A 22,806-nucleotide genomic window follows, 5' to 3' on the forward strand; every position below is an offset into this window, starting at 1 on the left:
TCACTACGCTCAGGATTCTATTTTAGAACCACTCGCTTCGCTCGTGGTTCACCTATAGAATCCTTTCGCTTGCTCGTGTTTCAATTCTACACTCGCGGGTGAAATACAACTTTGCACCCTTGTATAACAAAAAACTATTAGTGATGTGACACAAACAGCAGTTACAGATTTTGCTTTTAATACCAAAATACCAACCTTTATAAAACGCATATCCCGGTTTTCAAACGTAAGTTCTGTGGCGCAGTATTCAGTTTTTTGGGAGATCGGAGATCGAGCGTTCACCTGGGGCTCTACCGCGAACCACGTTCCACGTGTTGCCTCCCTGTCACGCTTACGTACGAATTTACAAGTGCGACAGAGAGGTAACACGTCGAACGTGGTTCGCGGTAGGCCCTCTGAACACAACAATTTTCCGCGCTTATATATACGTCTCCACTGTCCGTGACAGTATCTCGTGAACCGTGATAGCTATAGACAGTTGAAACTTTCACAGATGATATATGATATGTTATGATTTATAATAGTTGGTCAAACCATTTTGTCAGTAAATAAGAACAAAAAAAAAGCTATACTCATCCTTTTCTTTTGGGTACTAGTACTAGTGTAAGACAAAGATAGTATGGTAGTATTCTCTCTGTCTATGTTTAAAATGAGACTAGTCTTTTGATAAACTATATATCTGTTGCCGCTATAACAACAAATACTAAAAACAGAATAAAATAAATATTTAAGTGGGGCTCCCATACAACAAACGTGATCTTTTTGCCGTTTTTTGCGTAGTGGTACGGCACCCTTCGTGTGCGAGTCCGACTCGCACTCGGTTTATATATATACTTACAAAAAATGTGCAAGAAGAGTTTGTGTATAGTTAAAGCCTGACCAGGAAATATATGATCACGCGTCATGTTGCGGAATTTCACTGGAACTAATATTTTCACACTACATGAAAATAACAGCGCCCTCGTGACAATGATCATATATTCCAGGTTGATTCCAGGTCAGACTTTAGTTGGCTATCCAAACGAACAAATAACACCGTTGTTCTAATAGCGGCCGGGTATCCACAGTTAAATATTTACAGGCTAATAAAACTTAACGATCGCTTATTAATTTTGATTTAATCCTTCTTGAAGCATCCTTAAAGTCTATCTCATAGGTGTATACACGGTGTTACTTGAGCCACTGAAAACCTGAGACACCCCAACAGTTTTTATTTATTTTGAACTCATCTTGAGTATTTATTTTGTAATCCGATAAATATTTTAAAAAATATTAGTTGTTTAGTTTTCTTAACAATTCTATTCGACTGGTAATTCTACACAAGACGCTTCGTCGTTTTAGTGACATCAAACAATTGCTAGTTACCATCGAAAACACTGTTAATAGACCATTTGCATACCTTACTGCAACGAGATAAGGTTTACCAATGGCCAGTTAAGGATGTTGCTCATTGACAAATAACGTGTCAAATGCTAGTTATTGATATTATTACATTACAAACCTGTAGAATGGGCATGTAAAAAAAAAAAAAAAAATAGATTACTCCCATTAAAACGTAGCGCGATCGATTCTCCTACCGATTCTGAACAAACTGTTTTTAGGTTTTCAGTGGGTCAAGAAACACCGTGTATACAGATATACATCTGCACTGTCCAATGTCCATGGCATGGCTATATACATATAAATAAACTATGATTTGTTTGGCCGGCGCGGGCGCGGGACCGGCAGCAGCGTCGCGGCGGTGATCTCGACGACGGGCTGCGAGCCGAGCGCGCGTACAGCCTCGAACGTGCGAGACGGGACCACCACCTGCAAACAATCCTTATCAGTCACCAAAATTGAAATATAGAGATAGTGGATCTCTATATTTCGATTCTATATATTCTCTATAGTATGTGTTTCTAGGCAGATACCTAACGAATTTACGTTTTTCGCGGTAGTGAAGCCTGAGGGCTGGCTTCACCAGAACCCGTACCAGAGCCATACGACTAAATGTATGCCCCTCCCCCTCCCCCATCGGCCGCAGCAACTTGCCCCCCCCCGCTAATCCAATCAGCTGGCGACCCTTGCTGAGATAAAATAAAAAATAAAATAAAATATGTTTTATTGCTTATACCAGAAAAAAATATATATAAAAAAACATTGCACAAGAGACAAAACCAAAAAAAACACAATACACTTAAATTTCACAAAAAACATTATAGAAAACATGCACAGAAAGAAAGAAAAAAAAAGAAAATTTAAACAGTAAACTACATCTAGGTATGTTTGTGGTATAGGCAATGGGTACCAGTCTCAGCTTTTGCTAGATATATGTTGATATATATACCCAGCGCTGATCTCTCTGGTTGTATCGATGGTAAATCTGACAACAACTATAAACGCCATCTGTCGGCGAGTAGCGGCACTAGTTAGTAGAAAGTCGTACCCGACCAAACACTACGCTGCGGAGGTCGAACTGATGCAGCGGCTTAAATATGATGCTGAAGATACCGCATACCTCGTCATCGGGCGACACCTGCATCGTCAGCAAACCTGACACGAAATGAGGTCCCTTTGAATCAAAGATAGATATAACTCCGTAATAGATGGATACAGTCTAAGGAAAAAACGTGCCTCGAAAATCAAGACAATTTTATTCTCGTTCAGAGGGCGCTACTAGTTTTGGCCTAATGTCGTATAGGTGGCGTTGACGGTTTCGTTTGTTATTTAACAATTTTAACGCATATCAGTGAAAGAACATGGGTCAAAATCATAAAAATAATTAATGCAAATAAAAAAAATCATTTATCTATATTTAAATACACTCTATCGTATTTTTATAAATCTTCATTTTTAGTTTTAAAGTGTGTCGACAGATGGCAGTGATATTACTGGGGTTACAAAATTTACTATGACAGTAACGCTCTAGTATCAGTTACTCTATGCTTTGAATGAATGAATTTTTTATTTGCTAGAGACATGGTTATATACAGGCGTTAACATAACATTTTATTATCATAAAAAAATAGTATGTATATATCCTTCATTAGGTTGTTAGGTTAGGTTATTATTTAGCCATTAACTGTTACTTTAAGTTTACTGTTTCCTTTTTTTTTAAATGCTGTGTTTACCTCTAATTAGTTATGCATCACTGAATGTTTCTTATGGTTTAACGTAAAATATAGTCTCATTACTAAGGCGTGTGAGATGTAGTCCCAACAGCATTCTAAGAGAAATTGCTGTTAGGTTTGATGGTCCGATCCTCAAGCACTGGACCGAGAAAATAAAAGTGTAGCGCAATTTATAATATAAGTAGGTACCTATTGTATTAAATACTAACACTAAATTAAGATTTTGCTTGTATTACTAACACCCTATGGATGCATTTGTTTGTCCGAAATAAATAAATTGTATTATTATTTAATACATTTACTGCCAACGACCAGGTAGGTGGGTTCTCTGTTCGTAGGCTCTTTTCGCAACATACGGGTTTTCTTATGTTACTGGCTCCGCTCGTAGCGCGAAGCCGCGCTGGCACTGAATGTGAGGCTTTAGATGTTGCCACAAATGGCATGCGGTTCGATTTTAGATAATGCTGGCTAAGTAGGCGAGCAACGAATTCAAATTCAATCAAACGCCACATATTGCAAATCAGAAATCACATTAGATTATCGGTGACGTTTTGGAGAGGCCCTTACGGTGCTTTCAAAAGGCTTTCTAGTACTGGCACCCAAAAGAAAAGGAAGTGAGAGGGGGGGAAGTTCTCATTTACTGACAGTTTGGTTTGACCAACTATACCTTTGCACGTGTTACCGTAAAACGTATAACTATGTATAACGCCAAAATAACTTAATTTACAGTGAAGGGTAGAATAAGTTTTCTGCCAACAAACGTTTGGCAGTTAAGTAGCAGCAATTACTGTCTCTTTTTTTTAATAAAAATAAAATATAATAATAAATAAATTAAAAAAAAGTAGTTTAGTTAGCACACCATCTGCTTAGTAGTTTGTGGTTATCACTTATCATTTATCAGTTTATCACTCACCAGGCGCGCTGTGCGGGAAGTGGAAATTCTCTGGCGGGAAGGCGCAGGCGCGGCACACGGCGCCGCCGCTCCAGAACAGCCCGGGCACCTTCCTGCATCACGCGGGATGTTTTTAAACATTTGGTCTTCTTAAGTGTAAGGCCTGAGTGGACGCTCGAGTTGGGCGTGCAGCGGGGCGGGGCGTGCGGCGTGCATATTAAACAAATGCAAACGTATAGGAGTGGCCTTAGTGCACGCTGCTTACATCACTTGTGAGCCCGACGCCACGCTGCACGCCCCGCCGAACGCTCCGCTTCGAGCGTCCACTCAGGCCTTACACTAAGTCTTTTTGCAGTTTTTACCACAAATTTTTATATAAATTGTAACTTGGAGGAGATTCGATGAGTATGGCGATGAATGAATTTTATCGTATAAATGTCTTCTACCCAAGTCAACAAAATAATACATACCTTGAGATCAAAATAAATGTATCAATCAACAAAGGTAATAAACATTTTATTGAGCTAAGATTCAAAAGAAAGACATACCAATTAAATCATATATTAATTATAGCTATAAATTAATATTAAGCCCCAGTTTCCGCATGATTGTAGAACAAATTTGCAGTATAAGAACTTGTAATTAATTTTTGATTAAAGCGCCCTCCGTTAGCGAGTAGACGAACTATGAAGAAAATTTATCGTTGTCTCGAAGTACACGGTCGGGTGTTGTGAGTGTTGTGTTCCTCGCTGAACTGGTTGACGGCGAGACAGTACTTCTCGGAGTGGTAGGTGCGCGAGATTTGTGACAGGAGGGGGGAGCCGCGGGGGGAGGAGAGCCAGAGCGCCGCGCTGTTGGCCGGGCCCACCATGCCGATGAAGGCGACCAGCATGCGCGTGTTCAGCAGGCCGCGTTGGATCTGGGAAATAAACAATACAAAGGTAGTGGCGCCATCTGATGGAGAATCAAATTTTCTTGATTTTCTAGGCACGTTTTTTCCTTAGACTGTATCCATCTAATTACGGAGTTATATTCTATCTTTGACAATACTTATTGAAACCAGTAGAGATGGTGCAGTCGGAGATCCTCAAAAATGGATTGAGAGTTTATTCGACTTAATAATATATGTTGTTGTAGATACATATTCATTTCGGTTATCACATGAGAATAGGAATAGGTAAAGAATAGGATTTCCGCTTAACACGTTGGTTTGGCTGCCATGAGCATCACCGGTGGGATCACAATATTATCTGTGTGGCCATGAGCATCACCGGTGGGATCACAATATTATCTGTGTGGCCATATGAGCATCACCGGTGGGATCACAATATTATCTGTGTGGCCATATGAGCATCACCGGTGGGATCACAATATTATCTGTGTGGCCATATGAGCATCACCGGTGGGATCACAATATTATCTGTGTGGCCATATGAGCATCACCGGTGGGATCACAATATTATCTGTGTGGCCATATGAGCATCACCGGTGGGATCACAATATTATCTGTGTGGCCATATGAGCATCACCGGTGGGATCACAATATTATCTCGCCCAGCAGCCAGGCGGCGGCGGCGGGCGGGGCTCCGCCGGTGGCACATACACACCTGCGGCTGCTTCAGCAGCGCTTGCAGCACGGCGCCGTCGGGCAGCCCGTCCACCAGCTCGCACACGCTGGCGCCGCGCTCGCCCAGCAGCCAGGCGGCGGCGGCGGGCGGGGCTCCGCCGGTGGCTCGCAGCGCCTGCTCGGCCGCCGCGCCCGCCCAGCCCAGCTCGCGCAGCGCCGCCAGCGCCTCCGCGCCCCAGGGCGGTGCGCACGACAGCCGCCAAGCGCGGAACTCCTCCAGAAACCTGATAAATATGAACCTTTGATCTCATGACGCTGTGCTGCATCTCATTGTATAGGAAGATAGCAATAGAATGTGACAATGTGATGACGATGATGTCCTCCCAGACGTATCCGTCGACGGCGACATCCTGACAAATTAAATAAAAAGGGTCTTAACTATTACGTGCGTGGGCGCGAGCGTGGCTTGCAAATCCAAATTTAGTTTTGAAAATGCGACAACACAGAACACGGTAGAGCTGCCTAGATGCGTTGTATGTGTAATGGTAGGAGGGCTTGGGCCGAGTTTTTCGGAGCTGGCGTTTGGCGTCAAGATCTTCAAGTCGGGTGTGTTCAAAGTTATCAAGACCCGTATTGACAGCAGTTCGCCAGTCCGATCTCCGAGATGCAAGCTCCTGCCACGACTCGCATGACCGGCATAAACCGGAAAATATGTTCTTTTGAATAAATTGTGCACGCCACACAGTCAAAAAGTTTTTACATTTCAATTTCTGCGCGCCGTCGACAGTGTTTGTCTAAATGCAAAGCCAAATTAATCGCGCCCATTTGTCATTATCATTGAACTTTGAACACGATGAGCTATATTGAAAGCGAACAAAATAAATACATGGGGTCCACAAGGACAAGAATTGTTTGACATGATGCCGACGGCCGCTTTCTATCACCGCACCGCTCGCCATCGGCAGGGCGTTCATCCTCACACCCTAGCACTTAAATGGTCGCGTACTGTGCGGTTTAAGAGGATTCTCCTCCCACGGACGCTTCGACTGTGGAACGAGCCCTGCCGAGGTTTTCCCGAGGGGCTCCAGTATGGAGTTCTTCAAAAAATGAGAGTACAGGTTTTTAAAGGGTTGGCAACGCGCATGTAATATCTCTGGTGTTGCGGGCGTCCATACTACGGTGACTGCTTACCATCAGGCGGGCCGTATGATTGTTTGCCACCGTCGTGGTATAAAAAAAAGGACAGATTCGAGAAAGTTTTTCGTTTGGATTTAAAGTAAGTTCTACAGGTTCTTCTCGTTCATGACTCTACTGAAAGAAAGAGTGCCCAATAGTATGTTTAATGATATCAAAGATAGATATAACTCCGTAATAGATGGATACAGTCTAAGGAAAAAACGTGCCTCGAAAATCAAGAAAATTTTACTCTCGATCAGAGGGCGCTACTAGCTTTGGCCTACTGTCGTATAGATGGCGTTGACGGTTTCGTTTGTTATTTTACAATTTTTACGCATATCAGTGAAAGAACATGGACCAAAATCATAAAAATAATTAATGCAAATAAAAAAACCATTTATTCATATTAAATACATTTTATCGTATTTTTATAAATCTTCATTTTTAGTTTTAAAGTGTGTCGACAGATGGCAGTGAATTTACTGTGGTTACAAAATTTACTATGACAGTACCGCTCTAGTATAAGTTATTCTATGATGATAATAACACGTGACGGGTGTGATAACACGAGCGGAGGTTCGGTTAAACCATAGAGTAACTTATACTAGAGCGGTACTGTCATAGTAAATTTTGTAACCCCAGTAAATTCACTGCCATCTGTCGACACACTTTAAAACTAAAAATGAAGATTTATAAAAATACGATAAAATGTATTTAAATATGGATAAATGAAATAAAACTATGAAAACGGATTATATCGCGTATATTGAATTTATAATACATCCCGACGTTTCGAACTCTTTACAGCGTTCGTGGTCAACGGGTGACTGAGGAAAAATTACAAAATGCAAAAATACCATATTATTATATGTATTTTTGCACTTTGTAATTTTTCCTCAGTCACCCGTTGACCACGAACGCTGTAAAGAGTTCGAAACGTCGGGATGTATTATAAATTCAATATACGCGATATAATCCGTTTTCATAGTTTTATTTCATGAGTAACTATCGCGGTAACCGAAGACAATATTATGGATAAATGATTTTTTTATTTGCATTAATTATTTTTATATGATTTTGACCCATGTTCTTTCACTGATATGCGTTAAAATTATAAATAACAAACAAAGCCGTCAACGCCCTCTATACGACAGTTAGCCAAAGCTAGTAGCGCCCTCTGAGCGAGAATCAAATTTTCTTGATTTTCGAGGCACGTTTTTTCCTTAGACTGTATCCATCTATTACGGAGTTATATCTATCTTTGGTTAAACAGACCTCTGTAGAAGTAGTGCGCGGCGGTAGGCGTCGCCGCCGGCCGCGGGCGGCGGTGTGCGCGGCTGCTCCTGCTGCTCCGCCATGCGGCGAGCGATCTCCTCCGGCGTGATCACCTGCACATCATTATCATAGAGTAACTTATACTAGAGCGGTACTGTCATAGTAAATTATGTAACCCCAGTAAATTCACTGCCATCTGTCGACACACTATAAAACTAAAAATAAATATTTATAAAAATACGATAAAATGTATTTAAATATGGATAAATGATTTTTTTATTTGCATTAATTATTTTTATATGATTTTGACCCATGTTCTTTCAATGGTATGCGTTAAAATTATAAATAACAAACGAAACAGTCAACGCCCTCTATACGAGTGTAGGCCAAAACTAGTGGCGTCATCTGATCGAGAATCAAATTTTCGTGATTTTCGAGGCACGTTTTTTTCTTAGACTGTATCCATCTATTACGGAGTTATATCTATCTTTGTCATTATAGAAGAGTTCACGCGGGCAGAGCTTCAAGCTTATGCTGTGGGACTTAACCGTCTGCGTCTGGCTGAAATATGAAATACTAGCTTTTGCCCGCGACTTCGTCTGCGTGGACTTAGTAACCGCAGCTAGAGTAAGAATAGCGCCTGGAGAAAATCTCATAGCAATCTAAATTTGAGCATATTATGCACACAAATTAGCAGGCACTTCGTTAATTATCTCAATTCCACCCCGCTTTTTACTTTCTTAAGGGATGATTTTCGGGATAAAAACTATCCTATGTCCTTCTCAGGGACTCAACCTATCTCTATGCCAAATGTCATTTAAATCGATTCAGCGGTTTAAGCGTGAAGAGGGAACACACAGACAAAAAGACAGACAGACAGACTTTCGTATTTATAATATTAATATGGATTAGTATGGATAGTATGGATGGATGGATGGATATAATATTAGTATGGATTATAGTATGGATGAGGCAAAAATACGTATGTACCGTCAGCTTAGCAGTCACCCAATTCCCACTGATTTCAAGACTGACACTGGAGACTGATAGAAGTTTACATGACTCCCCTGGGATCCACTATCTTTACAGTTGCTGCCAGCTCGTTGTCCACCAAACTTATAATCAACGACAGACACTTCGCATCCCCGTTACCTCGACGACGGATCGTGTAGCAGGGCGCGGGGGCTGCAATGCTGCCCGCAGTTGCTCCAGGGCCCTCTCGTAGTGTGGCCCGGCCGCCGCCAGCCGAGCGCCTGCCTCCACGAGGCTAATCAGGATCTATAACAAAAATGGAAGCCTGTGGACAAACTATAGTTGAGCTGAGACATGCTAATTCGTTAGCGGACAGCACAAAACTTAACGCTTATGGCTGCGCGCGTGGCGACGGCACGACGGTCGGTTTGCCAGGTAAGGCAGTTCCGTCGGTTTGCCACATTTCGCGACAAAGAACAGGAAAGACCATACGCGTCAAGTGTCAATTTTGATCGAATTTAGTCGATTTTTATTTATTTTAAAAACGTTGCCTTTACAATTTCGAAATGAGGGCCATCGTTTTTTTGCTCACCAGTTGGCGCCTCTGTTGATGGTAGTCCAAAAGACTAAAGAACAGCTGTCAGTCATTGAAGTGAGAAGTGACATTTGACATTTCAAACTATGGAAAAGACCACCATCTACACTAGCGCCCCTAGCGGCGAATTCATACGCGTTAGCCCTCATTCAAAAGCGGTCATTACTATTTAAGTAAAGATTGTTAATAAATATTGTGTAATAAATAACCGAGTAAAGTTGGATTAAAAGTCCTAGTTAGAGGTTACTTTGGGAATTAATTGTATCGAGTGTGTGTCATGATTCGTGTATCGGAAGCTTATAAACTAAAGATAATATAATCGAGAACTACATATATATTTTCCACGTCTACGAATATCAACGTCTCTTAGAAAAATATGATCATATTTCGCTTTCTGGCTCAGGGAACCGCCTAAAGGCTTGGCCAAACACACGGCGTGACAGAGCGAGTCCGCGCCGCGTGGACGCAAGGGGCCGGCGGGAGCGGGACGCAGTCTGTTTGATGTCTTCTTCTTTTTTTGATGGACTTGAGGGCGGTGTTGCCCGTAGCCAATGTCACGTAAAAGGGTAGGAACAAAATAAATGCTCCTAAGAGCTCTAAAGCACGACGCTGTTCGGTGGTTGTTGTAGTTGTCTCGTAAAACCGATAGCTGGATTTTACGAGAAGCACGTGGACTACCGGCCGTTGACTCCAAAATGGTGGTTAAACACGCTTTGAGATTAATTCTCCATTCACTGCACACTACCACATTAGATTATTGTATAATAAAGCTATCGATATTACACTTTAAACAATATTAATGAGCAAAAAACAAAGGAATTAATCACGAGGCTACTATCAAGATGGCGTTCGAACCGGAAGTCGTATGGAATCTTGAATGTTCTGAAATAAAGATTTTTGTTTTTTTTTTAGAAAAATATGATCATATTTCGCCTTCTCGCTCAGGGGAACCGCCAAAGGCTAGGCCAATAGACATGTGCGCCGCGCCGGCGCGGCGCCGCCGCGCCGTAGACCCCACGCCGCCGCCGCCGCCGCGATTTTAAAAATTCGCGCCGTAAGCTAAATTTCGAAAAATTGAATTCACCGCTAGGTCGCGTACGACGGCGATCAAGGACACAGGCGGCAATTGACGCTTTCCTCGAAAAAGAGCACACCACGCGTGCAGTTTTTCTTTCGGATATGATCAAGCGATTTGTCGACCCTACTGACATAGCTTCACCAGATCCAGTCACAATGCCAAGTACTTCAAAGACCGATACAACTTCCAGCCTTTTGAATAAACTGTCATTAAAACACAGCAGTTTCAGTTACGATGAGTACACAGATCCCGCTTTTCAGGAGTGCTAGAAATATCTGGCTACTGCGGTTTATTTGTTACTAGCTTTTGCCTGCGACTTCGTTTGCGTGGAATTAGTAATTTGGGTACCTTAATTCTTAAACAAATCTGCTTTTTAATCCGTCCTTTTTTCACCCCCAAATTGCTCCACACTATACATTTCCACCCCATTTTTTACACCCTTAAAGAAAGATTTCAGAGATAAAAGTTATTCTATATCCTTTCCCACAGCTCAAAATATCCCCATACCAAGTTTCATCTAAATCGGATTCAGCGGTTATTGATTCCCCATACAAATTTCCACCCCCCTTTTCACCCCCTTGAGGGGTGAGTTCTGGGATAAAAAGTATCCTATGTCCTGCCTCGGGACTCAAACTATCTGTATACCAAATTTCAACTAAATCGGTTCAGCGGTTTAAGCGTGAAGAGCTAACACACAGAGAGACAGACTCGCATTTTTAATATTAGTATGGATTCTCTTCCTTGGATCGCTGCACTAGCCAGAGCTGTACTGGCAACACCTGCCAGCAGTACGCCCAGTGAACGGGTGTTTTCAGTGGCAGGATTGATTCTCAACGCTAAACGATCGCGATTAGACGCGAGTAAATAAAATTCAATCGCCAATAGGGTTCGAAACGCCGGGATGTATCATATATTCAATATACGCGATATAATCCGTTTTCATAGTTTTATTTCATGAATTATGAGACCTGTCAAAAAGCATGTAATTTATAATACGCACATAGGATTTGCAACTTGTGTAGCCTGCATGGCATTCTTGATGGCCTAGTAGAGTTTATTTAGCAGTTTAGGCTATAAGATGAACAATAATGATTGCATTATGTTATGTTGTTTTTATAAATATAGTAAAAAAGCTAAAAACTCCACTTTGTTTTTAATAAGAACCATCGAACAACACCCGACGACCTTGACGCCGGCGTGGTCCAGCCACGCCGCGAAAAATCTGCGGCGCGCCGCCGCCGCGAATTTTTATGGCGGCGCACACGTCTAGGCCAAACACACGGCGTGACACAGCGTGTCCGCGCCGCGTGGACGCAAGGGGTCGGCGGGAGCGGGACGCAGTCTGTTTGACGTCGCTAACCTGTTAGCATGGGCGGCGGTCGCGCCTTGTGCTTGGCCAAGCCATTAAAGGTTTAGGAAGGAGGACAGTACCTTCCTGAGCTCGTGAGACAGCTCGTTGGTGGAGAGCAGAGCCTGCAGGTTGGGCTGGCGGGGCAGGTGGCGCGGCGGCGGCAGCGCGGCGGTGGCGGCGGCCACGGCGGCCGGCGCCGGCGCGCGCACCGCGCCCAGGTCCAGCGCGCCCGCCATCGGCACGCGCAGCTCCACCAGCAGCAGCTCCTCCTGCCCACGAACACAACACGACAACTACTTATATAGACCGTGATATACATTATTTACATTATTTGTTTATTATTATACATATCAGCACTTACAGATAAACCTTACGTGCTAATAGTGTTGTTAGTAATTATTTCATGTGATTATACACTAATATAATTCTACATATTCATCTTTCTGTTATTATACAATTCTATCAAATGTTTCATTACGAATTATATCATTAAATAGGTACATACTTATATTATATTATTATGTCATTATGAAATTATACTAAATTATCATCATTATGTATGTCACATGTCACATTATTAACTATTTTTTATTGTAACAAATATTACAGTACAATTTAATCCAAACGATATAGGCAGTTACCCGTGAACATGATGCATGTAACTGCGTCTAAATATCGGGAGCTCACAAATAATACAAAAGGTAATCACGGTCTATATCCCGGTCAATATAAGTCTAGTGAAACTAACCGTGAATCATTCACATGTGTTCCGCCGAGTTTGTTGCCGATCCCATATTGGGATACCCTCCTACAATAGGGTATTCCACATTTTTTTATTTTTTTATTTATTTTTACAAGGAATTCCAACACCTATAAAATATTACTTTAACTTTTTAAATAACATTACAGAGTCAATTATAGGAAATCGCAAATAGAAACTGAATATAATAATATGTTACACAGTGTATGTTATGTATGTGATTTTGTAGGTGTAATATTGCGTTTAAGTATACTATTGCCATTTTTTTTTAAATAAAATGTAAGGAATCAAATGGTACTTAAGAGGCCGGTGTCGATTTTAGTCGCAAAAATGTAAAATTGATAGATTTAGTCCGTGAAATTTTACACCTTTTGTTACCTAATTGAAATAACAAGTACTGGTTTCTATTAGCACGTCTTCTTATCTTACCTTTTATCAGATCAGTTTTTTGAAAACAGACTCACTAAATTAGTAATGTTTGCTTTGCTGATGGACGTTTAGGTAAACACGCGTAAAGCACTGATTTTGTCGCTCTTATTTGTAAATTTCGTAAAGTTTGGACGGCTAAACATGGTAATTTTGTATTACACATATCCTGTACTTGATGTTTATCAGACTACATTTTTATTATTATGACTTTGAAGTAGTTTAAATGAAAGTTAGACGAAATCAATTTTCTCCAGAAATTACTTCAAAACAAGTGACAATTTTTCTGAAAATCGTAATTTTAAACAATCTACAACATTTGCTTAAACTATACTTATACATCAATTTGTATAATTTACCACCATGATTTTTTGATGAATTTTTAAAAACTGCCCCTTCTCTTCATTCATTACCGGTGACGCACGCTCGCGACCTCATTATTAAAAGGCAAGATGAGAAGACGTGCTAATAGAAATCAATACTTGTTATTTAGATATTACGAACAAAACGTGTATAATTTCAACGACTAAATCTATCAATTTTACATTTTTGCTCCAAAATCGACTACGGCCTCTTAACCTTATTTTTTTCCTATTTTATTAAACCCATATATTTTTTCAGTTTTCAATTTATTGTGATAAATTGCTCATCTATTTAACTAGATTTAGCTATAAAATTCAACATGTGGAAAATACCCTATTGAGGGGGGATTTATATCTCGAGGCAGAGCCTCTGCCTCGAGGAGATATGGCAGAGGCACAGAACTGTTCTGTGGGCAGAGGTGTAAGGGTAAGCTTTAATTATTTGACGTTCATAAGCGCATTGTACTATGCCTACTTGAATAATAAATCTTCATCTCTTTATCTTTGTCTCTAGATGCAACTTGAAGAAGCAGAAGACTGAGCGAGACAGAAAATACAGGAAAACGACGACATGGATTAAATAAGATCATAAGATGTCTGCATAAATTAGGAAAGTGTGGATGGACGATGGTGGATTACGCGCTGACCTTAAGTGCCGGTAAACTGACCTGGGGTTGCAGCTGCTGCTGCGCCAGGGTCAGGAAGTCGTGTAGGGTGGAGGTGTAGACGACACCAGGTCAGGTCCTGCTCCTCACAGACGGTAGACTGAACTGGGGCTGCAGCTGCTGCTGCGCAAGGGTCAGGAAGTCGTGTAGGGTGGAGGTGTAGACGGCACCACGTGAGGCCCTGCTCCTCACAGACGGTAGACTGACCTGGGGCTGCAGCTGCTGCTGCGCCAGGGTCAAGAAGTCGTGTAGGGTGGAGGTATAGACGGCACCAGGTCAGGCCCTGCTCCTCACAGACGGTAGACTGACCTGGGGCTGCAGCTGCGCGAGGGTCAGGAAGTCGTGTAGGGTGGAGGTGTAGACGGCACCAGGTCAGGCTCTGCTCCTCACAGACGGTAGATTGACCTGGGGCTGCAGCTGCTGCTGCGCGTGGGTCAGGAAGTCGTGTAGGGTGGAGGAGTAGACGGCACCAGGCCAGACCCTGCTCCTCACAGACGGTAGACTGACCTGGAGCTGCAGCTGCAGCTGCGCGAGGGTCAGGAAGTCGTGTAGGGTGGAGGTGTAGACGGCACTAGGTCAGGCGCTGCTCTTTACAGACGGTAGACTGACCTGCGGCTGCAGCTGCTGCTGCGCCAGGGTCAGGAAGTCGTGTAGGGTGGTGTAGACGGCACCAGGTCAGGCCCAGCTCCTCACAGACGGTAGACTGCCCTGGGGCTGCAGCTGCTACTGCGCCAGGGTCAGGAAGTCGTGTAGGGTGGTGTAGACGGCACCAGTTCAGACCTTGCTCCTCACAGACGGTAGACTGACCTGGGGCTGCAGCTGCTGCTGTGCGTGGGTCAGGAAGTCGTGCAGGGTGGTGTAGACGGCACCAGGTCAGGCCCTGCTCCTCACAGACGGTAGACTGACCTGGGGCTGCAGCTGCTGCTGCGCGAGGGTCAGGAAGTCGTGTAGGGTGGAGGTGTCGACGGCACCAGGTCAGGCCCTGCTCCTCACAGACGGTAGACTGACCTGGGGCTGCAGCTGCTGCTGCGCCAGGGTCAGGAAGTCGTGCAGGGTGGAAGAGTCGCAGACGCGCACCAGCTTGTAGCGTGCTGCTCCCGCTTCACCGCGGTAGAAGTGCTCGATCGCCCTGACACACTCAATATCAAGTTAATAAGTTTCAGATGGTGTACTTCCTTTTTGGCGAAATTTATTTCGCCAAATTTCACTTGGCAACCAACTTTTCGCCAAAGTTTCATTTGGCAAACCAATCGTTGGCATAACCTTACTTCGCAACCATTTTATTTCCCAACCCCATACTTGCGAAATGAAAATGATGTACTAGGTTGGGATAGGTTAGGTTGGATTATGTAAATTTGCAAAATGAAATTTCGCCCAACTAAAAATATGGGATAAATAGTTTGGGAACTGAAAGTTTGTCAAGTAATTTTCGCCGAAACATCAGTAAACCGTTTCAGAGACACGGCAGGGATTATCCACAGAGAGATTGTCCATTCTTGAACAGTTTTAAAAACAAAACACCGAGCGGGTATAGGGGATATAACTGCAATGTTCTGCCACCAGAATGCATCACTAGCCCGTTTAGTAAACCATAGAGTAACTTATACATTTGCCTTTAACAGGTTTTTTACAAGTTTTCAGAGATAATAAAATATGACATTGATGCATCAAGGCGGTTTGTTTACACAGAACCTACCGGGGCGAAACCGAAATTTCGCTATCTGCCTTTTTATCGCTCAAATATGCAAGTGACAGAGATGCTAGATAATGAAATTTCGATTTTCTTGTTTCGCGACAGACCCTCAGATTGTGGTAGTGGCGCCCTCTGCGCAGAATTTCGCCTAATATTCCCTATTGTCAACAAGCTGAAATAGCTGAAACTCACCGGTTCTTCAGCTCCTCAACGAGAGTGTCCTCAGGGTAGTAGGCGACGAGCGCCTGGCCCTCGGGCCCGATCACCTTGAGGACCAGCTCGCCCGTCGCGCCCGCCTCAGGCACCAGCATCTTGAGATCACTACTGTATCACTGAATCACTGGTATGACGCTATCTTTATCCGCACAGATTTAAAATTGTTATTGTTAAAGTTTATAAAGTTAACAAATATTAGAAGTATAAATATAGGTAAATGTCATGGTAAATGTCATTTGATTGGCATTGTCATTATTGTCATAAATGTATTTTTTTTATCGATGGTCGCGGTCTTCGATGTAAAAAGGTTTTATATAGGTATATACCTTTAAAAATACAAAATACAAATAAAAAATATTTATTGTTTGAAAGTGAGTAAAGCCTTAGTAATCAGTAATATATGATCATTGTCAAGAGGGCGCTTTTATTCTCATGTATAGGGTAACAGTTCAGTTTAGTATGAAAACAATAGTTCCAGTGAAATTCCGCAACATGGCGTGTGATCATATATTACTGGTCAGGCTTTAATAGAAATGATGTTTATGTTACATAAAGTGCGTCACAATCAGCCAGTATTTGGTTTAGAAAATTTAGTTAAAACATCATGATTGTAACTACGATCAACAGTAATAACATACGAATCTCCTCCAATGTTTATTAGGACTAAAAGTGACATCTTATCTAAGTAAGGCAAGTGCCTGAGTTCCGCTAAGCTAACTGTGTAAGTCTGCACAGACTATTCTGTAACAAAAGAAATATATTTTCATGGGAATTTGATGTTTACGATGTACCTTCCGCACTCTGTTGCTTACCACTTACCAGGTTGGTACAGACTGGAGACTTGGCCTGACTACCTGTGGAGAGTTACGAGTATCTTAGCCTGACTACCTGTGGAAGGCTGAGCCGACGTAGGCGGGCAGCAGCGCAATAAAGATGGCCGCCGTGCGCGCGCACGCCTCCGAGAACAGCTCCAGCTTCAGCTCGCCCAGCGCCGCGCCGCCGCGGATACGCAGCGATAGCGACACCCTGAAGCCATGTTCTTATTTTACAACCTTATACCACATGGCGACACGCTATACATTGAAAATCATTCGCGTTTCTATGTGTGAACGGCACGTTCGTACACGCGTCATGCGTCATAGCGAGGCGCGTAATTCGATCGGGGCGGGGCGGTGTGCGTGGCCGTTCTGTATGATAATACTATTACTTATTCTGTGCATACACTGCATTATGAAATGAATTTACACGTGACATGACTCAGCATGATGATGACGACTTCTAGCGTTGATCTTCTGAGACGTGAGGTGAAAAAAAATCACGTGTGGCAATAATTTTTTCACAAACATACATCCGGCTGATTGTAAGCAGTTTTTAAAGTCTTTGCGAACCGTTTATCCATAGAAATATTTAAATTTCGCTTTTCTACCGACGTATTGATTCGCTAATTTAACGTCGCTCTTATGACTCACCGTTTTGTGCGCCACCACGGCTGCTCTAGCTCCGCCGTCGGTGTCAGACGGAGGGCTGTCAACAAGACGTGATCCTGTTTTGTTTTCGCTTCATACCTTAGACTGGCAGAGAGGTATGGAAGAAAAAGACATGCTGCGCCGACCCCAATGGGACAAGGGCAAGCGAATTATGATGACCTTAGACTGGCGCGTGGAAAGCGAGGCCGGGCTGCGGTGCGGGTAGTGCCAACAGCCAGGAATCGACCACCACTCTTCTGGCTCCGCCGTCGGTGTCAGGCGGGAGGGCTGTCAACAAGACGTGATCCTGTTTTGTTTTTGCTAGATACCTTGGTCTTATGAATCCCTCTGGCGGGGTCGAGCGGCGCGACCACCAGTGCCCTAGCTCCGCTGACGGCTGAAGACGTGATTCTGTTTTGTTTTCGCTAGATAGTCTAGATACCTCGGTCTCGTGACGCCCTCTGGCGCGTGGAAGGCGGGGTCGAGCGGCGCGACCACCAGTGCCCTAGCTCCGCTGACGGCTGAAGACGTGATCCTGTTTTGTTTTCGCTAGATAGTCTAGATACCTCGGTCTCGTGACGCCCTCTGGCGCGTGGAAGGCGGGGTCGAGCGGCGCGACCACCAGTGCCCTAGCTCCGCTGACGGCTGAAGACGTGATCCTGTTTTGTTTTCGCTAGATAGTCTAGATACCTCGGTCTCGTGACGCCCTCTGGCGCGTGGAAGGCGGGGTCGAGCGGCGCGACCACCAGTGCCCTAGCTCCGCTGACGGCTGAAGACGTGATCCTGTTTTGTTTTCGCTAGATAGTCTAGATACCTCGGTCTCGTGACGCCCTCTGGCGCGTGGAAGGCGGGGTCGAGCGGCGCGACCACCAGTGCCCTAGCTCCGCTGACGGCTGAAGACGTGATCCTGTTTTGTTTTCGCTAGATAGTCTAGATACCTCGGTCTCGTGACGCCCTCTGGCGCGTGGAAGGCGGGGTCGAGCGGCGCGACCACCAGTGCCCTAGCTCCGCTGACGGCTGAAGACGTGATCCTGTTTTGTTTTCGCTAGATAGTCTAGATACCTCGGTCTCGTGACGCCCTCTGGCGCGTGGAAGGCGGGGTCGAGCGGCGCGACCACCAGTGCCCTAGCTCCGCTGACGGCTGAAGACGTGATCCTGTTTTGTTTTCGCTAGATAGTCTAGATACCTCGGTCTCGTGACGCCCTCTGGCGCGTGGAAGGCGGGGTCGAGCGGCGCGACCACCAGTGCCCTAGCTCCGCTGACGGCTGAAGACGTGATCCTGTTTTGTTTTCGCTAGATAGTCTAGATACCTCGGTCTCGTGACGCCCTCTGGCGCGTGGAAGGCGGGGTCGAGCGGCGCGACCACCAGTGCCCTAGCTCCGCTGACGGCTGAAGACGTGATCCTGTTTTGTTTTCGCTAGATAGTCTAGATACCTCGGTCTCGTGACGCCCTCTGGCGCGTGGAAGGCGGGGTCGAGCGGCGCGACCACCAGTGCCCTAGCTCCGCTGACGGCTGAAGACGTGATCCTGTTTTGTTTTCGCTAGATAGTCTAGATACCTCGGTCTCGTGACGCCCTCTGGCGCGTGGAAGGCGGGGTCGAGCGGCGCGACCACCAGTGCCCTAGCTCCGCTGACGGCTGAAGACGTGATCCTGTTTTGTTTTCGCTAGATAGTCTAGATACCTCGGTCTCGTGACGCCCTCTGGCGCGTGGAAGGCGGGGTCGAGCGGCGCGACCACCAGTGCCCTAGCTCCGCTGACGGCTGAAGACGTGATCCTGTTTTGTTTTCGCTAGATAGTCTAGATACCTCGGTCTCGTGACGCCCTCTGGCGCGTGGAAGGCGGGGTCGAGCGGCGCGACCACCAGTGCCCTAGCTCCGCTGACGGCTGAAGACGTGATCCTGTTTTGTTTTCGCTAGATAGTCTAGATACCTCGGTCTCGTGACGCCCTCTGGCGCGTGGAAGGCGGGGTCGAGCGGCGCGACCACCAGTGCCCTAGCTCCGCTGACGGCTGAAGACGTGATCCTGTTTTGTTTTCGCTAGATAGTCTAGATACCTCGGTCTCGTGACGCCCTCTGGCGCGTGGAAGGCGGGGTCGAGCGGCGCGACCACCAGTGCCCTAGCTCCGCTGACGGCTGAAGACGTGATCCTGTTTTGTTTTCGCTAGATAGTCTAGATACCTCGGTCTCGTGACGCCCTCTGGCGCGTGGAAGGCGGGGTCGAGCGGCGCGACCACCAGTGCCCTAGCTCCGCTGACGGCTGAAGACGTGATCCTGTTTTGTTTTCGCTAGATAGTCTAGATACCTCGGTCTCGTGACGCCCTCTGGCGCGTGGAAGGCGGGGTCGAGCGGCGCGACCACCAGTGCCCTAGCTCCGCTGACGGCTGAAGACGTGATCCTGTTTTGTTTTCGCTAGATAGTCTAGATACCTCGGTCTCGTGACGCCCTCTGGCGCGTGGAAGGCGGGGTCGAGCGGCGCGACCACCAGTGCCCTAGCTCCGCTGACGGCTGAAGACGTGATCCTGTTTTGTTTTCGCTAGATAGTCTAGATACCTCGGTCTCGTGACGCCCTCTGGCGCGTGGAAGGCGGGGTCGAGCGGCGCGACCACCAGTGCCCTAGCTCCGCTGACGGCTGAAGACGTGATCCTGTTTTGTTTTCGCTAGATAGTCTAGATACCTCGGTCTCGTGACGCCCTCTGGCGCGTGAGTAGTGTATTTTTAAGGAGTCTGGACCACTGTCGCTTAAGTCGTTTTTAGCGGCGTACCCATACTAATATGGTTCTAAACGACCTAAGCGCCAATTTAAATGGGTGTTCATTTTTATAACAGTAGGTATAAATGTTTTATACGGGGTTTGGACCATTATAGGTATAAATGTTTTGTAGGCACTTCTGCGGTTGTTCATATCAGTCCTAACCGCAGCGTAGTTCGATATTGTGAAATATTTGTTATCTAATGGGACCGTTTATTGTTCTATTTGTAACGAATATGTTTTAATAAATTATTAATTGTCTTCACAATTTCATAGACCAGCAACGAGTGTCAACGTTTATATTAAATTCAATACAAAAATGGATTACGCAATTGCGCTTTGCATAAAGTTGTGGTTTAACAATGAGGGAATTACATACAATTTTAAATGTAGCGGAGATAAGAGTGAGGATAATCTTCTATTCATCTCAAGCGTTGAGGCGCTCGCTCCTGACATCGATATTAATAAATGGGGTGCTGCGCGAAAGGAGCTGAAAAAGGTCCTTAAGGAGCAGCTGACGGAACATTCGACGGTGGCGTTACATTCGGATTTCCATGCGGAAGGGATTCTGCAGGAGATTCTAACCAGGCACAAAATTAGAACATTCCTCGCTGTTCCATGCAAACAAAGGATGATAATATGGAAAGAAGGCACTATGTGGTTCATGGAGTTGAAGAATCCCTTAATAGGCAAGAAGTTGTATGTGTTTATAGATTTGTAATGTACGCGTGTCTGTGTAAATAAAATAAAAGAGTAAGAGTTTTTAGCCATTATTTATTTTATAATGCCCCCAATGCTAGGGTTTTGACACCATCATCTAAGATAAATCGCTTTTCATCTCTACCGCAGAGATTTTTTTTTCCTTTTAATTTGGGCGAACATGTTATGCTTATCACTAATTATAACTACACCACTCTAACCACAGGTTAGAGCTGATAAGGGTTTCTATGCTAAAATAACAAGGTCATTTTTTTTTCTTGCGCAATAATTTATTTAAAAAAAAAAACCACAACCATTTCCTCACTGGAAAAAGTAGGTATTACATAGAACGTTAGCAGCATAACACTTTATTTCTGAGTCAACAATATCATTTATATTGCATAATCCATGTATAATGTTGCGAGCCTCTTGAACGTTGGTGGGACGATGTGCCTTGAAATGCTTCTTAAAGAAGTTGAGGCGGTTCTCATAGGTCGACTTTAGCTTGTTCAAGTATTCAATTCTAGCGTTAATACACTCCATAATGCATTCAATGTGACGCCATTCCACATTATTTATTACCAGAGGGTTGTGTGAGTTAAATGCTGTTTCCACATCAACGAGGAAAAGTACTGGTGGAGAGACGCATACTTGAAGACGATGACACTGAAGCAGCTGCGGTGACACACTTAATGGGTTTTGATAAAACTCTCCAATGAGGGCAGCTTTCTTCGCAAACATCGCTTTCCATTCTTCACATGTGAGTTCGTGTTCTCCATTTAAACTCACGTAGGTTTGTAAGCTGATTTTAGCTTCAATAAATTGCAGCTTTAAATACACATGGATGTTTTTAATTAGAGTAGGATAGCTTTTCACCGCTAGATTGTAAACACTCTTACTCAGCTCACACTGACCGCCGCCGCCGCCGCCGTTCTCATTGTCGGTGAAATCAATCGATGGTGTGTAAGAAGGTAAATTAATATTAGAATTATTCATAATTATTATTTAGTTTTCAAATTTCAAACACGTTTACATTTGAGGATGGTTAGCGGTGGAGTGCAATGTATGTATGTGTGTGTATGTGAGTGTATATATATATATATATATTTTTTTTACTGTATAATTTTACGTGTGGTACTTGTGAGAGCGTTGTACTCAAATAGCGCATCGTTTATAATAAGACAGTATGCTGTGGTGTTGGCGGGAATGTTCTCTTTAAACTCCATTTCCAATTTAATATCGATGGCTCCCGAGTTGAAGCTGTCACACTGTCTTGACGTGTCAATGACTATTAATGGAGATTGCGTCTTGTAATGAGGATAATTTACTTGAGGGCTGGTATGATCACGGTTGTAGTATGATCGTTGGAAATTGGTAAATGCATCATATAAGAGTGCATAGTTATTGGTTTTAAATTCAGCCGAAAAGGGATCGTATGGATAATACTGAGCGTTCAAATACGCCCTGCAATTGATAAGATTACAATGGTCGAATATGCTCATATCTTCGGTCTTGTTGTTCCTACGTGCCGTTTGGAAACCGACAATGAGATAGCGAGGCTTCTCCAGCTGAGTGCTAGTCTTGATGCACCAAATATGACGTTCTGAGGCAGGTAGTATGGGATATTCATACAGTTCCCACGTGCGGAACGCTATCTGAACCGGTATGCTCCCCTCGGCGTACGACATTAAGCGCAGTTTCTCTTTATCGGACACTTTTATGACTGGCATCCTCCATACAATACGAGTGAT

The 22,806-nt window shown here is 44.2% G+C and overlaps 1 protein-coding gene across 1 annotated transcript in view; it reads right to left on the minus strand.

Annotated features, from left to right (window-relative positions):
- Positions 1-4,505: 4,505 nt before the first annotated feature.
- The window catches only part of LOC134752316 (uncharacterized), a 38,372-nt gene continuing 20,071 nt past the window's right edge, over positions 4,506-22,806 (minus strand). Inside the window, exons 5-11 of the mRNA XM_063687986.1 lie at positions 17,030-17,167; positions 15,241-15,361; positions 12,100-12,288; positions 9,176-9,301; positions 8,024-8,136; positions 5,613-5,856; positions 4,506-4,924 (exon numbers count right to left, since the gene is read on the minus strand). Of these exons, the coding sequence (XP_063544056.1) occupies positions 4,703-4,924; positions 5,613-5,856; positions 8,024-8,136; positions 9,176-9,301; positions 12,100-12,288; positions 15,241-15,361; positions 17,030-17,167 (1,153 nt within the window). The 3' untranslated portion in view covers positions 4,506-4,702. The remainder of the gene's footprint in view (positions 4,925-5,612; positions 5,857-8,023; positions 8,137-9,175; positions 9,302-12,099; positions 12,289-15,240; positions 15,362-17,029; positions 17,168-22,806) is intronic.

This window comes from Cydia strobilella, chromosome 24 (assembly GCF_947568885.1).
Source record: "Cydia strobilella chromosome 24, ilCydStro3.1, whole genome shotgun sequence".
NCBI lineage: Eukaryota > Metazoa > Arthropoda > Insecta > Lepidoptera > Tortricidae > Cydia > Cydia strobilella.